General features: G+C 35.0%; 1 protein-coding gene across 2 annotated transcripts in view; it reads left to right on the top strand.

Annotated features, from left to right (window-relative positions):
• The window catches only part of LOC140497130 (kinesin-like protein KIF19), an 87,722-nt gene that overhangs the window by 28,717 nt on the left and 43,074 nt on the right, over window positions 1-15,931 (top strand). The window contains exons 7-11 of one of the 2 annotated variants that reach the window (XM_072597711.1): window positions 2,466-2,660; window positions 10,164-10,316; window positions 12,305-12,427; window positions 13,182-13,332; window positions 14,085-14,256. In XM_072597711.1, coding sequence (XP_072453812.1) covers window positions 2,466-2,660; window positions 10,164-10,316; window positions 12,305-12,427; window positions 13,182-13,332; window positions 14,085-14,256 — 794 coding nt within the window. Of the gene's footprint in view, window positions 1-2,465; window positions 2,661-10,163; window positions 10,317-12,304; window positions 12,428-13,181; window positions 13,333-14,081; window positions 14,257-15,931 lie in introns of both variants that reach the window. The other variant, XM_072597710.1, reaches the window with a different exon arrangement.

Below are 15,931 nucleotides of genomic sequence, written 5' to 3'. Positions count from 1 at the left end.
CCCCTTCCTTTCCTCCCTTCTTCCTCCCCAAGACGGTACACAATCTGATAATAGTTTATACATATGCAATCTTGTTTCCACATTAGTGGAAACATTTCCACATATTTCCACATTAGTCACGTTGTGAAAGAAGAAACAGAACAAAAGAGAAAAACCATAAAGAAAAAAAAACAACAAAAAAGTGAAAGTAGTCTGCTTTGATCTGCATTCAGGCTCCATAGTTCTTTCTCTGGAGGTGGAGAGCATTTTCCATCATGAGTCGTTTGGAATTGTCTTAGATCGTTTATCGCTGAGAAGAGCTAAGTCTATCAGAGTTGATCACAGCACAATGTTGCTGTTACTGTGTACGACATTCTCCTGGTTCTATAGAGCCAGGATTCTTATCATGGGCTTCATGAGCTTGTCTTAAAATTTTTTTTTATAACTGCATTTCAATCTAATTGTTTTCCTTTTTAATCTTCTGTATTTTATGCATTTAAAAACATTATTCTGAAAAGGGATCCACAGGCTTCACCAAACTGTCAAAGGGGTCCTGACATATGACACAAAAAAGGTAAAAAACTCCTGGTTTGGAGAGAGAAGGCCAAAGACAAACTTTTAGGGATCACTTAAGGGTCTGGGAGGAGGATCAATGAGTAGCCCAAAGGAGATACTTTTTAAGTAGAGATAAGAATGGAATATTATTACTATGTTTAACTACTTGGTATCAAGGAGGAAATTCATAATTCATTCTCTGTTCCCTAATACTTTCTTCCTAATAAGTGTCAGCATTTTGGTTGCTAATTCTCTTCCAACTCAAATTCTGTGATTCTTGGGATCCCGTCTCATTCTGCTTTGGTGAACCTAAGACAGACAATAATAATAACTGACAACAGCTACCATTTGTATAGCACTTTGAAGTTTGCAAAGTGCGTTACAAATATTATCTCATATGACTGTCGTTGAGAGGGACGTTAAAGACAATCCAACCCCCTCATTTTACAGATGTGGAAACTGAGGCACACAGTGATGCATAGCTGGTAGGTGTCTGAGGCCAGATTTGAACTCAAGTCATCCTGACTTTGGACCCAGCACGCTATATCCCCGTGCCACCCAGCTGCTTCATCTGTTAATTGACAAGTCAGTTAACTGAGCCTCAATTTCCTTCTTTGTAAAATGAGGGGGTTGGATTTAAGATCCCTTTCAATTATAAAAATCTGACTCTAAGATGGAGAAAGCATATTGTTGGTGAATAGGGACACTTCTTTCCTCAGAATCAAGACCTGGCCTCAGCTTCAGCCTGATACATACATACTATGTGACCCTTGGCAAGTCACTAAACTTCTTAGTATCTCCAGGAAAGACTCTGATTTATAGAACAGTTACTGATTCGCATTAGCAGAGGAAGTTTTTTCACCAGGGTAATGCCATCGTAGGTATGGACCAAATAAAAGAGGTTTTGATCTAGAAATGTGCTGGTAAATGTTTAACAACTGGTTTTCCAAAAAAAAGTTGCGGGAATACACTTTGAATTTTTAAATACATTATTAACATTTTCTCTATTATTTTCTTAAGACTAGAGAGTAAACAATAACATAAGTAATATGTGATGTAGATATAAAAAATATAAAAGATATGACAGAATATAAATATGTAATATATTATAATATAAACTAATTAAACAATCATTCAAGTCCTGGTTGGTAGAGTTTTGCTGATTTCTGAAGTAGAAATGCACACACTGAAATTTTAACACTTGACTCACATCACTAGCTAACTGACCTGAAGCACTGCTCTTAGTTATCGATGACATACCCTTTTCTTTACTTCCTTGAGAGTTGTATCCACCTTCTGTGGACTCAGGGGATTCAGTCCCTGTGGCTCTGGATAAGGTTTTTTTCTTCATGCTCTTGAGAGAATGAGGTTCCTTGATGAAATCTCAGTGGTCTGTGTGTGCTGTTAAGCATCAGTGGTCAGCTAGGTGGGTGCTCTTTCTTTCACAGAGACAACTTGCATGGGTTCCTTAATGAGCACAAGTTGCCAGTCTGAGATCTGAGACAGCTAAGTAGAGATCATGACTTTTCACAGGAAAGCTGGGAACGTAGCTTAGCACAGTGCCTGCCACATAGTAGGGATTTAGTAAATGCCTGTTGATTTATGGGGGTGTGGGTCTCTCCAGTTGTCCTGATCTATATCTTGCCACTAGACCCAGATGCCTCCAGAAGAGAAAGTGAGGCTGGTGACCTTGCACAGCCTTTTTTCACTTAAATACAACAGTCATGGCACCATCTTCCTGATGTCACAGTCCTCTTTGAGAATGAAGGGCAAACAAGAACCAAACATCGATTGAGCAAACTGATTGATAATGTCTGGGACTTTAAGAAAGTATCATATCTGAGAACTTCTGTGAAGTTCTGCTCATTGGAATCCATCCTCAGAAGTCACTTTTTTTCCTTCTCCTTTTCTCTGCCTATCTCTTCCTATAGATCATGCAGCTGTTAATGAAAGGGAACAAGCAGCGGACTCAGGAACCCACAGCAGCAAACAAGACTTCTTCCCGTTCCCATGCTGTCTTGCAAGTCACTGTGAAACAAAGAAGTCGGGTGAAGGATCTTTCTGAGGAAGTTCGAGTGGGGAAGCTTTTCATGGTTGATTTGGCAGGGTCAGAGAGAGCCTCCCAGGTAACGTTATTTATTTAAATGGCTTCATGGACCCAGGGCCATCCCTAGGAAATAACAGGCCCAAGGCAATCACAAATGAAATCAAATGAAAAAGAACATCACTGGTCATTTGGAAAAAAGTTATTTAAAAAAAATTTTAACTTTATTGCTACCTTTTGTTTTTACATCACCTTTATTTCTGAATATATCCCTCCCTTCTCCCCTATCCAGTAAGCCATCCTTTGTAATGAAGAATAAAAAAGAAATTTTTAAAAAAAAATTCAGCAATACTATCAACCAAATCTGATAGCATATGAAATATCCCATACCCACAGTCCCTCACCTCTGCAACAGAGGAACAAGATATGTTTTTCAGATTTCTTTGGGGTTAAGCTTGGTCATTATAACCATAAGGTATTCAGTTTTATTTAAAAATAAAATTTATTTATTTAAATTTTTAAAAAATTTGGATTTTCAGTTCCCAATTCTCTCCCTACCTCCACCTTTCCCCCATCCATTATACATGTCATGCAAAACATACATAGATTTAGCCTTTTGTTTTTATATCAGTCATTGCAAGATGTAGCACTCCTCTCCCAGAGTGTATGTCTGACAGGAAGAGAGCAGTGAGGTTTAGTTGGAATAGAGAGTATAGGGAAGGAAAGACTATGGTAGTAATAACAGAGAAATAGTAGCAGAAAAAAAGTTAAGCAAAAACAAATGATTGCTTCCGACATTCTGTCCCCATAATTCTCCATATGTCTCCCAAGAGAAGGGTGGCATTTTCTCAGTTTTGGCCACGATGGAGAGAGGTGCTATAAGCATTTTTGCATATATCTTTTCCTTCTTTTTAAACATGTCTTTAGCCTGACAGTGATTTAGCTGGTTTAAAATGTATGCACAATTTAGCTGCTTTGGGGGCATAGTTCCAAAATGCTTGATATTTTTTTTACCATGTCCCTAAAGTAATATTTGTAAACATTAGCTTTTGATAATTTTTGAGTTCCAAATTCCCCCCATCTCTCCTAATTGAGAAGGCAAGCATTTGATATAGATTATACATGTGCAGTCTTGGAAAACATAGTTCCATGTCAGTTATATTGCAAGAGAGAACATAGACAAAAAAAAAAGAAAAATAAAATAAAAAAATATGCTTCGATCTGCATTCAGATTCCACCAATTCTTTCTCTGAAGGTGGATAGCCTTTTTCATTACAAGTTCTTTAAAACTGCTTGTATCATTGCATTACTGAGAATATTTAAATAGGGTGACTTTTCCCATAGCTCATCAACATTTATCATTTTTCTCTTTTATCATCTTTGTCAGTCTTATAGATACGAGGTGGAATCTCAAAGTTGCTCTAATTTGAATTTCTTTAATTGTTAGTGATTTGGAACATTTTTTCCATATGGTTATTGATACCTTAATTTCTATCTTATATATGAGCCTGCCTGTTCATATATATCTTTTGACCAATATCTATTGGAGAATGGCTCTAAGTCTTATAATCAACTCCTTATATATAAGAAGTGAGACCTTTATCAGAAAAAAAATTGCTGCAAAGATTTCCCCCCATTTCACAGTTTCTCTCCTAATTTTAACTGTATTAGATATATTAGTGCAGAACCCCTTTTAATTTTATATAATCAAAATTGTCTATTTTATCTTGTGTGATCATCTTGGTTTGTTTAGGTGTGAACTCTTCCCACATCCATAGATCTAAAAGTTAATTTCTTCTTGCTCTTCTGCTTCCTCTGTGATGTAACCTTTTATGTACAGGTGATATGTACACTTGAAGCTTAATTTGTATATGATGTGAGGAGTTGATCTAAACCTAATTTCTGCCAGGCTTGCTATTCAGTTTTCTTAGCAATTTTTTGTCAAATTATGAGCCCATCCCCCAGTAATTGCAGTTGTTGCCCTTAGCAACAAAGGCTGCAAGGTAGTGTCATGGATGGAATGCTGGACCGAGCATCAGGAAGACATGAGTTCAAATTTAGCTTCAGACACTAATTAGTCGTATGACCCTGGAAAAGTTATTTAACTGCTGTCTGCCTCAATTTTCTCAACTATAAAATGGGGATAATAATAGCACCTATCTTCAAGACTGTTGTGAAGATGAAATGAGATTATATTTACAAAACTCTTAGCACAATAGCTGGCATAGAGTAGGTGCTTAATAAATGCTTTCCCCCCTCTGTGCCAGTCAATGGGCACATTAGCGCACTCTTGGCAACACGATGAATCATTTTGAATGCTATGTACGTGTTTGCTTGCTTTTATTTATTGTGTATTTAATCTGTTCCACTAATCCACTTTTCTATATTTTAACCATTACCAAATTGTTTTTAATGATTACTATTTTGTATACAGTTTGAGATCTATTATTAATAGACTTTCTTCCTACTTTTTTCCATTATTATCCCTGAGATTCTTAATCTTTTGTTCTTGCACATGAATTTCTTTATTGTTTTTGCTAACTCTATTAAATATTCCATTGATAGATTGATTGGTATGTCACTGAACAAGTAAGTTAGTTTGGTTACTATTGTCATTTTATCATATTTATACAACCAATTCATGAACAAGTAATATTTATACAATTATTTTAGTCTGTTTTTATTTCTTCAAGAAGTACTTTATACTTGGAGTCATATAAGTCCTGGGTATGTCTTGGTGGTTAAACTCCCAAATATTTTATAACATATAATTATTTTGAATGGAATTTTGCTTTCGTCTTCTGTTGGATTTTGTTGGTAGCATACAAGAATTCTGATCATTTAAATGGATTTATTTTACATCTTGCAACTTTGTTGAAGTTATTATTTCAATTAATTTTTGGTCAACTCTTTAGGATTTTCTAAATAAGTCAAAACCATCTGCATTGCTTCCTCTTTGCCTATACTTATTCCCTCAATTTCTCTTTTTTGTTTTTTTCTTACATCTATTATTTCCAAAACTGTGTTTAAAAGTAACAGTGAAAATAAGCATCTTTGCTTTATGCTTGATCTTATTGGAAAGGCCTCTATCTTTTCCCCATTACCTACAATGTTTGCTCTGGGATTTAGATAGATAGCATGTATTATTTTAATGAAAGATCCATTTATTCCCATGCTTTCTAATTTTTTACATAGAAATAGGTGCTAGATTTTGTTAAAAACCTTTTCAACATCTATTGTATAATGATCTAGCTTTAAATATTTACAATATTAAATGTAAATTAAATTAAATTAAATTTACATTATTATATTTGTCATTTTATTTATGTTGAATCACCTTTAATTACTGATTTAAACTCAGGCTGGTCATAGCATATTATATTTGTAATATGTTGTTGTAGCCTAGCTGCTAATATTTTATTCAAAATTTTTGTATCAGTATCTATTAGGAATGTTAGTCTGTAGCTTTATTACTCTACCTTTCATCTTTCTGATTTAGGTATTATTACTATACTTGTATCATAAAGATCAGAAGGGTACCTCCTTTTCTTATTATTGCAAACAGTTTATATAATATGGAATTAATTATTCTTTGAATGTTACGTATAATGCACTTATAAATGCATCTGGTTCTAGAATTATTTTTTCTTTGTGAGTACATTTTATAGCTTCCTCAGTTTCTTTTTTTCTTTGGTATTCAGTTATTTAAATAATCTATTTTATGTTTTTGTAAGTATTCATCCATCTCTTGTCAGTTATCAATTTTATTAGCATATATTTTAGCAAATATATAGCAAATAATTTTTGATAATCTCTATTTCCTCTTCAGTCATTGTAAATTCTCCTTTTATTTTTTTTGATACTAAAAGTTTGGTTTTTCTCTTTCTTTTTAAATTCAGATTAGCTAACTTTATCTATTTTATTAGATTCCCTCTCCCCTCCCCCACTCCTAGCTTCTAGTTTTGGTTATCAATTCAATGATCTTTTTGTTCTCAATTTTATGCCTAGTTTTGTTCATCACTTCAGTGGTCTTCCTGCCCTTAAATTTATTTATCTCATCTTTAATCTTTTGGATTTCCACTTTATTATGATTAATTAGGGATTTTTTATTTTTGTTTCATTCAAGTTTTTTTAATTACTTGCTTAATTAATTACTTTGTGTTTTCTCTGTTTTGTTGATAGAAGTATTTAGAGATATAAATTTTCCCCTAACAATTGCATCACATAAGTTTTGATATGTTGTCTCATTATCATAATTTTCTTTGATGAAAAATGTTTGTTGTTTCTACAATGCATTTTATGATATGCTAGTCAGTCTATAAACATTTGTTAAATGATTACTATGTGCCAGGAACTTTGCTAAGCATTTTACAAACATTATCCCATTTAGTCCTCACAACAACTTTGTGAGGTAGGTGCTATTATTATCCTCATTTTACATTTGAGGAAACTGAGGCAGAAATGGATTAGGTGATTTTCCTAGGCTCACACAGCTAATAACTATCTGAGATTGTATTTGAACTCAGACCTTCCTCACTTCAGGCTCTATCCACTTTGTCATCTAGCTACTTAATACCAGTTCTTTAAAATTATTTTATTTAGCTTCCAACTACTTTTTAATCCTTTCTTTAAGGGTCTTTTTTTGAATGTAATTTATGGCATTGTGATGGACAAATTATGTGTTTAGTATTTCTGCTTTATGCCTCAATATATTGTGAATTTGTGTAAAGGTGCCATATACAGCTGAGAAGTATATAAATTTCTTTCTGTTCCCATTCAGTAATCATAATTTCTAAAGTTCTATTCATGTCATTAATTTCTTCCTTGTTTATCTTTTGGTTAGATTTATGTAGGTCTGCATTAAAGTCCTTATTTTTATAAAAAATGCTATAATTAAGAGCATTGATTAGATTCACAGAGTGCTTTGATTCTAAAAGAAATAAAAAAAAAGGACGTTATTCCAAATTGGCTGTAGTGTTTTCTGAGAGTATTCTGGAAATATCAGAACAGTTTGTCAGGATTTGGATGATTATAAATCTAAAGCTAGAAGGGATCTAAGAGAAATCTTGTCCAACCCTTTCATTGGAGAAAACTGAGGCTAAAAAGATTAAAATAAGTTGCCTGAGACCATATAATTAGAAAGTGGCAGAGTTAAAATTTAGGCAGGCCATGGTAAGATATTAAACACTAAGACTTTCCCATCTGTAAAATGAAGGTGTTGGATTAATGAAGACTGCTAAAAGGAGCTTCCAAGGGCTTTTTCAACTCTAAATTTATGTTCCAGTGACTGTTCTCAGTTGTTTGAGTAAATATAGTCTGTCAATCCTTAAAGAGACTAACCTGATTAATTTCTTGCAAGCCCTGTATTTTTAGATATTTAATCCTTTTTTCTTTTTTTTTTTTTGGTACACTGGTTAAATGAATGAATGAATTTTTCACATTGTTAGGGAGGGGCAAAGGCCCAAGTAATATGTCCGAGTGAAAAGATTTATCTTTCTCACTGGATCCCCTGAAGGACTGACATTTCCAAAGTGAAAGGCATAAGGTTAGGTAATTCTAAAATGGCTCATTTAGAAAGAGAAGAATCGCAAAATCAAAGACTTTAATAGACACTGATAAATGAAAGTATCAAAAATGAATGGACAATGTGAGAACAAATCAAGAAGAGTCTTGAGAGCTTTAAATAACTGAAAAAATATGGGAGGCATAGAAAGATAAGGTATATACCGAGTGATTGCAATATCAGTTCTACACAGATGTTTCTGTGAAAACAGTGGGATTAGTGTTTGCTTGTTTAAACACATTTATCTAAACTTTTATGACCAAATGGATGTTAACCTCCAAAGTAATTATCTATAGAAATGATAGACTGTGCAATGTTACATCCATTGCTTGGGACATTTTCTTGAAATCTTTCTCTTTTTTTGAGGCAATTGGGGTTAAGTGACTTGCCCAGGGTTATACAGCTAGATTTAAACCCAGGTCCTCCTGGCTTCAAGGCTGGTGTTCTATTCACTTTGCCATCTAGCTGCCCATTGAAATTCTTTTTGAAATACTTTTCAGCCTTCCTTTATAAACCATACCATAAAATCAGTTTTTTTTATGGCCACACCTCGTTTTTGAGCCAAAACAACATCCCCTAGCTTGATAACTTCCCTTATTCAGTTGACTTCAAGATGTTAAAAAAATCCACCTTTCAAAATATGGAAAGTGGTCATCAATACCAGCATTCAAAAGAATTCCACAGTTCTAAAACAGAGTTCCAAGAATGTTTTGCTCAGTGATAGCATTAGTTAAAAAAGTGTATGACCTCACGGTGACTACATTGAAGGGAAACACTCGTTCAGACTCTTAAAGTCCTGATGTTTGTTTTTTAAAAAAGTCAGAATTTTATCATCACATTTCATAGGGGCGAACAAAGAATGAAAACTGCTCCTTTGAGTTCTTAGAATTCTAGCTGAAGGAAGATAAGAAAATAGCTGAAACCATTGGTGGGCTATCCACATTTTGGGTGGTGAAATTATGAGAGTGATAATAAATGAATTTGTGAGATCAAGGATTATATCTTCAGTTTCTTTTATTGGGTTAGTGATATCATGGAAGATGATGACTTTTAATAATGATAAAAATTCTGATTGACCAGATTATGACTTGTAGTTGAACAGATGACTTACAGAATTCACCCATCAGTATAGACAAACAAAAAATGAGTCAATCATTAAGCATTTTTAAAGTACCTACTATGTTCCATGTATTGGGTTAAGCACTGGGGATACAAAGAAAGACAAAAAACAGTCCCTACTCTCAAGGGGCTTGTAATCTAATTGTGGAGACATGAAAATAACCACATAAAAATAAACTATCTAAAGGATAAATCAGAAAAATTAATGGAGAGAAGGTACTAGAATTAAGATGGATTGGGAAAGGTTTCCTGTAGAAGGCAGGATTTTAGCTGGGATTTGAAGGAAGTCAGGGATATTAGATAATTGGCAATTTTGGATAAACTGCAAATGGACAAAAAATTGGTCCCAGAATTGAACAGCAGTAGAAAGAAGCCTTAATTGTCTCTGGGAAACTGCAGAGATTTTATTGTATATTTGAAAGGAGTAGCAGGTAGTACATAGGAGATTTGCAGTTTCATGTAGAACCATCCTTTTTGTTTTACTATATTATGGAAATGCTTCTTTTATCCCATAAATTAAGAACAAAATTTTAAAAAGAGAAGGTAATTGAATCAGTGCCATAGTCTTAGAATTAATGAGTAGATTATTTTTTTGTGTTTAGTGTTATCTTAGGAAATCAATCATGAAAGAGAAATGGACCTAGATTATTAATTTCTTGATAATCGGATTTGTTTTTGATTATGCTTTCAATTCCAAGAGTCCTGGGGTTATTCAACAAGTATAATCATAGATTATCATGGATAATCATAGATTTTTGACGAAAGACCAAGTTGAAATTCAGATTTCTTCCAATCGTTTTGGAAGATACTTGAAATAAAGATCTGTGCTATTAATCAAATGATAACTGTCAAAACCATCTAACCTCATTTTTCTGAAGTTATTCTGGTTTTCTTCTTCTTCAGACCCAGAATCGAGGCAAGAGAATGAAGGAGGGAGCCCACATTAACCGTTCTTTGCTGGCTCTTGGCAACTGCATCAATGCATTGAGTGAAAAGGGGGGAAGTCGATCTCAGTATGTCAATTTTCGAGATAGCAAACTCACGCGCTTGTTGAAGGTATAATTTTCTTTCTAAAAAAAGTTTTATTGAAGCCTTTTGTCTTTCATACCACGTTCATTTCCCAATATATCCCTTCTCTGCTGAATCCTTTCTTGCAACAAGGAATAATAGATAAGCAAGGCAGAATGGCACAGCAACCTCATCTGACAGTGTATACAGCATTCACACCTGTAGTGTCCCACCTCTTGGCCATGAGGAGGCAAGTGAGCTTCATTGTTCTCTGAGACCAACCTTTCACTGTTGTTTTAATTTACTTTTTATGCGTCTTGTTCTTCTGGCTCTACTGAAGGTATATACTTTTGTTTAATTGCCCTCAGCAATTTAAGTTGGTAAATGTGAAGTGAAACACAGAGGCTCAGCAATTACCTAACCTCCCTCCCCCCTCCCTTCAAGTCCTGAATATTTATTATACCTTTTTCCTTCAGAGAGGATTCATCAAAAGTTTTTTGGAGTTTCATATTAGTTATGTGATGTTTGGCAAATTTCAGACTCAATTGGAACTAAATGTTCCTAGAAGCAACGGTAATAGGTAACAGTTATGGTGCATTGAGACATTCATTCTTAAATACTATGTAAGATCGACTTTACTTGAAAGAGTACCCGTCAACTGGGGAATGGTTGAACAAGTTATGGTACGTGAATGTAATGGAATATGGTTGTGCTATAAGAAACAATGGACAGGATGACTTCAGAGAAACCTGGAAAGATTTGTATGAACTAATGCAAGGTGAAGTAAGCAGAACCAAGAGAACAATATTGTAAAGACAAACACTTTTGAAAAACTTAGAGAATCTGATTAATATAATGACTAACCATGATTCCAGAGAACTTAGGATGAAGCATGCTCCCTACTTCACAATAGGAAGGACAGATTGAAATACACACTCACACACACACACACACACACACACACACGACAATTCGGGAATTTGTTTTGCTTGGTTACACAAGTTTGTAACAGGGGTTTTCTTCTTCTTTTTTTCAATAAGGGGTAGCAGGAGGAGGTGAAAGGGAGAGAAGTTAGATCTTCAGGGAAAAAAATTTAATTTAAAAAAGATCATTTTTGAGGAAAAGATTTTAGTTAATTAATATTGGTCTCTGGTTTGGACCAGTCTCTGTGGGATACTCAAAGGATATGGGCATAGTGTTCAGTCTAATATAAATGGGTGAGTTCCATCAGAGAAATGAGTGTCCCACAGACAATAATATCAGAGCCAGGATCCTAACTCAATTTACCTGAATCTAGGTCTAACTGTCTTTGATTTCAATTCAATTCAACAATCATTTATTAAGTTCCTACTACATGCAAAAAGAGTTAGTTTGGTGTAGTGGATAGAAAGCTTGCTTTTGAGTAAAGAAGACGTAGGTTCAACTTTTACCTTTGATTCTTGCTGGCTGTACGATCCTGGATAAGTCATTTAACTTCTTAATGCGCTAGATAACTCTCCAAGCTTATGATACAGAAAAGGTGCCACCTGCATTAGTAGAGGGAGTTTCCTCATCTGAGAGTTCCCTCTACCAGAGAAATAGCAGGAGCACTCCCTAGTCCTACCCATATGTATAAAGCATTATTGTTAGATGTTGGGCATAAAAAAAAAAAATGAAATAGACCTTTCCCTCTGGGAGATTACTTTCTAATGGGGGAGCAGGATGTAACATGTATGAAAATAAATAACAAAATAATTTCAGGAGGAAGAGAGTTAATAACTTTGGGGTTTAGCAAAGACTTTATGGAGGAAGTAGTATGCAGGTTGCACTTTGAAGAGAATTAATGATTCTGCCAGGTAAAGGGGAGGAGGGAGGACATTCTAGATATGGAAGATCATTTGCGCCAAGACACTGAAACAGAAGAGTGAAGATTGTATATGGAGAACTATTTTTTTTTTTTTTACTGCACCATGATGTGGTTCAGATCTGTTGTATGGTTATATAGCAGATGGGCTCTGTCCTTCCAACTTGGTTCCATCCACATTTGCATTATATAGGATGCCTTAGGAGGGAATAGCAGGACCGTGATGATTGCCCACATCAGCCCTGCTAGCACTTACTTTGAAGAATCCCGGACAACCTTGATTTATGCCTATCGAGCAAAAAATATTAAAACCAGGGTAAGTAAATCAAACATTGCAGTTAAAAATTTATCCAAACAACAACAAAGGGCCAGGTTGGAGGATCAATTAAGTTAGGAAATCCAAAATGGATGAGATTTGGAATCAGAGAATAGTTTATTGTATAATAGATGATGCAGCAAATATAACTTGTCACCAGAAAACTGGTATAGGCTCAAAAGGAAAAATTGAGGGTGGAGCAGAAAGGTCACAGAAAAGGAAGGGGATTTTTTTTGATTGATGTTGAGGCTAACAAAGAGGCATTATGGAAGGACAAGAGGATTATCCAGATGGAAATGTTTATGGTGAATAGAAGAGAAATTTAACCTTGTTAGCACATTTTTCAGTATTAAATCACAAGGCTCTCATAGTGCCCTAGGGGTATTTTTTCAGTGGTCTAAACTGTTAACAATGTAATCTTAAAAATATATATTACCACATTTTAAAAAAATTGAATTGGTCTTGGGAAACACAAGGTATTTCTATACTCAGTTCTATTTACAGAATCATGAAATGTTAGAACTAGAAAAGAACTTAGAGGTCATCTAGATCAATTTTTCACTCCAAGGGAAGGAAAGGAACCTCCCTAGCATCCCTGACAAGCATTCAACTAGCAGCCTTTGTTCAAATACTTTCAGGGCTGGAGAGCTCACAGGGCAATTCATTCCCTTTGGGGACAACTCTAATGATCAGAAAGTTCTTCCTTATGTGGAGCTAACATCTCACTTTTGACCGTTATGTCCTGATTCATTAGGTTAAACGTAATCTACTGAATGTGTCCTATCATATCGCCCAGTACACTGATGTAATTTCGGACCTACGCAGAGAAATAGAACATCTGAAATCAAAAATTGAGAAGCAAGAAAAGGAGAAGAAAAATGGATCTGATATCAAAGATGTGCAAGGTAGTATCGAAAGCAGATTTTATTCTCTTCTAAAATTGCAATATTTTCTTTGGATGCTATGATAACATTGGTGGTTCTTCTCTGTTTTAGAATGACCCTAATCATATAACTGTGCAGCTTTCTTCTTTTAGTAAAGACTTAATAAATGAAAACAAGACAAACAAAAAGGTAAAGCCTTATTTTTCACTTGTACAAGGATTGACATCTCCACTCAAAGGATATGGCATCATTGAAAGAGTTCCAGGACTGTGTGACTAGGAGAAAGTCCTGTAACTTCTCTAGGGTTTAATTTCCCCAATTGGAAAATAGACTTTCCCCCTCCCCTTACTTCCTCTTTTTCCTTTATTTTTTCCTTTGGTTTTTACAGTACTAACTGTTTAGATCTTTCTAGGTGAGGCAATGGGTATATTTGGAAAGAACGCTAGATTGGAAGTCAGGAACACCCAATTTCTTATCCTTCATCCCTTTGACTCTCAATCTGATCATCCATAAAGGGAGAGGCTTGGACTAAAGCATCCCTAAAGTCCTTTCCATACGGAAAAATTATTTTAAATCAATTATATTTTTTTTCCTTTGGACAGGTTGCAATTAAAATTCTCTTTCTCTCTCTCCCTCCTTCCCTCCCTCCCTCCTTCCCTCTCTGTCTCTGTCTCTGTCTGTGTCTCTGTCTGTGTCTGTGTCTCTGTCTCTGTCTCTCTGTCTCTCTGTCTCTCTGTCCCCCTCTCTCTCCCTCTCTCTCTCTCTCATAGCAGAGGTCCATCATGACTCAGAGGAAGATAGCCGAATGCAGATGAATAAGATTCGGGGACAATTGATTAGTGCATTCAAAGAGCAAATGGAAATGAGACGGAGCCTTATGGAACTGGAAAACACCAATATTGAGCTGCATATTGATACTTCCAGGCACCTCTTGACAATAGCTGAGTAAGTACAGCTGTGGTCCTATAATATGCCCATGGCAGATCACAGAATATAGAATTGCCTGTGTTATAAAGGTGTAATTTCTGAGTCTCAGTAATGATCACAGTCATTTTCGGAAAGAGCACTGGATTTGGCTGCATCAGAAAATCTAGACTTGAATCCTTACTTACCACTTGCGTAGTATAGGGGAAAGTGTGCTAGATTTCAAGTCAGAGAACCCCCTCTCATATATTATAACCCTGTTACATGAGAGTTAGGTGGACCTAATACTGGAAAACTCTTCTATATTGACTTATTAAAATAATTTCATTTCCATAGCATTTTAAAGACTACAAAGCTCCTTACAACTCTATGAAGTAGGTAGTATAACTATCACTACCCATTTTACATATGAAGGAACTGAGGTTTAGAGATATCAAGTGACTTGCCCATAGTCATCCAGCTAGTAGCAGAGATGGTAGTCAAGTTCAAGCCTCCAAACTTCAAGCACAGACTCCAGGTGTTCTGTTTGCTATACTCTTTTTCATTAACAGCCCTGTTGGTTATATTATACTGTATACAGACCACCATCCCCATCTACACAATTTCATCCTCCATCAAAAGCCTCAGGAATGAATGTTTCATTGCTGCTATTCTATTATTACTGTCAATTCCCAATAACTTTCCATACCTTCCCCTACCCTCCTCAGTAGAGCAGATAAATAAAGATTTATTTATTCATTTTTGCAATAAAGAAGAAAAACAAATCAATATACTGGCCCTGTCTGTCAACACTGCTACATTCTGGACTTACAGTCTCCCACCTCTTTCAGAAAGAGGTATACATCATCCATGAGTCTTGTTTGGTTGTTGCGTTGATCAGAGTTTTGATGACTGTTGATCATGTTTCCCTTTATGTAAAGTTTCTTTATTTCCTTTATGTAAATTGTTCTCTTCATTTTCTTCACTTCATCATATGTTTTCCCTAGTTTCTCTAAATTTTTCATGTTTGTCATTTCTGATGATGTAAGAATATGCCATTATCTTAATATGTCAAAATTTGTTCAGCCCTTCCAACCTTTACCATTTTCTTCTTTTGTTCTCTTTGTCAATCTGATTAGTGTGAAATGAAATCTTAGGATTGTTTTAATTTGCATTTTTTATTATTAGGGATCTGAAATGTTCTTTTAGATGATTGTTGATGTTTAAGGTTTCTTTTGAAAATTGTTCATTCATATCATTTGACCACTTAACTATTGGGGAATGGCTCTTATTTATATAAATTTGTATGAGTTCCCTACTTTTCTTGGATATCAGACCTTTTTCAGAGGTGATTGCAGTGAGATTTTCCCCTCCCAAAGAAGTTTCTTTTTTTATTTGAACTGTATTGATTATATTCATGCAAAGTCTTTTTAAAATTAGGTAGCTGAAACTGTCTCTTTTATTGATTATAGTCACTGTCCTTCTTTCTTTGGTTAAGAAGTTTCCCCTTAGCCATAGTTGTATCAGGTGACTCACATTCTTTTTCTTTGGAGCACCCTTGATCTATCTCTCTTTATAGACTCCTTCCCCTTGGACTAGCAATGTGCTTGGGCCTTTGAGAAACCTTCCTTGAGTATTCTACCCACTAAAACTATGGAACTCTACTCTTTTACCTTTCAATGCCAAACATCTGAATTATTGGTATTGAACTTGGAAT

This window comes from Notamacropus eugenii, chromosome 3 (assembly GCF_028372415.1).
Source record: "Notamacropus eugenii isolate mMacEug1 chromosome 3, mMacEug1.pri_v2, whole genome shotgun sequence".
Lineage (NCBI taxonomy): Eukaryota > Metazoa > Chordata > Mammalia > Diprotodontia > Macropodidae > Notamacropus > Notamacropus eugenii.
This window is presented reverse-complemented; position numbering and strand designations above follow the sequence as displayed.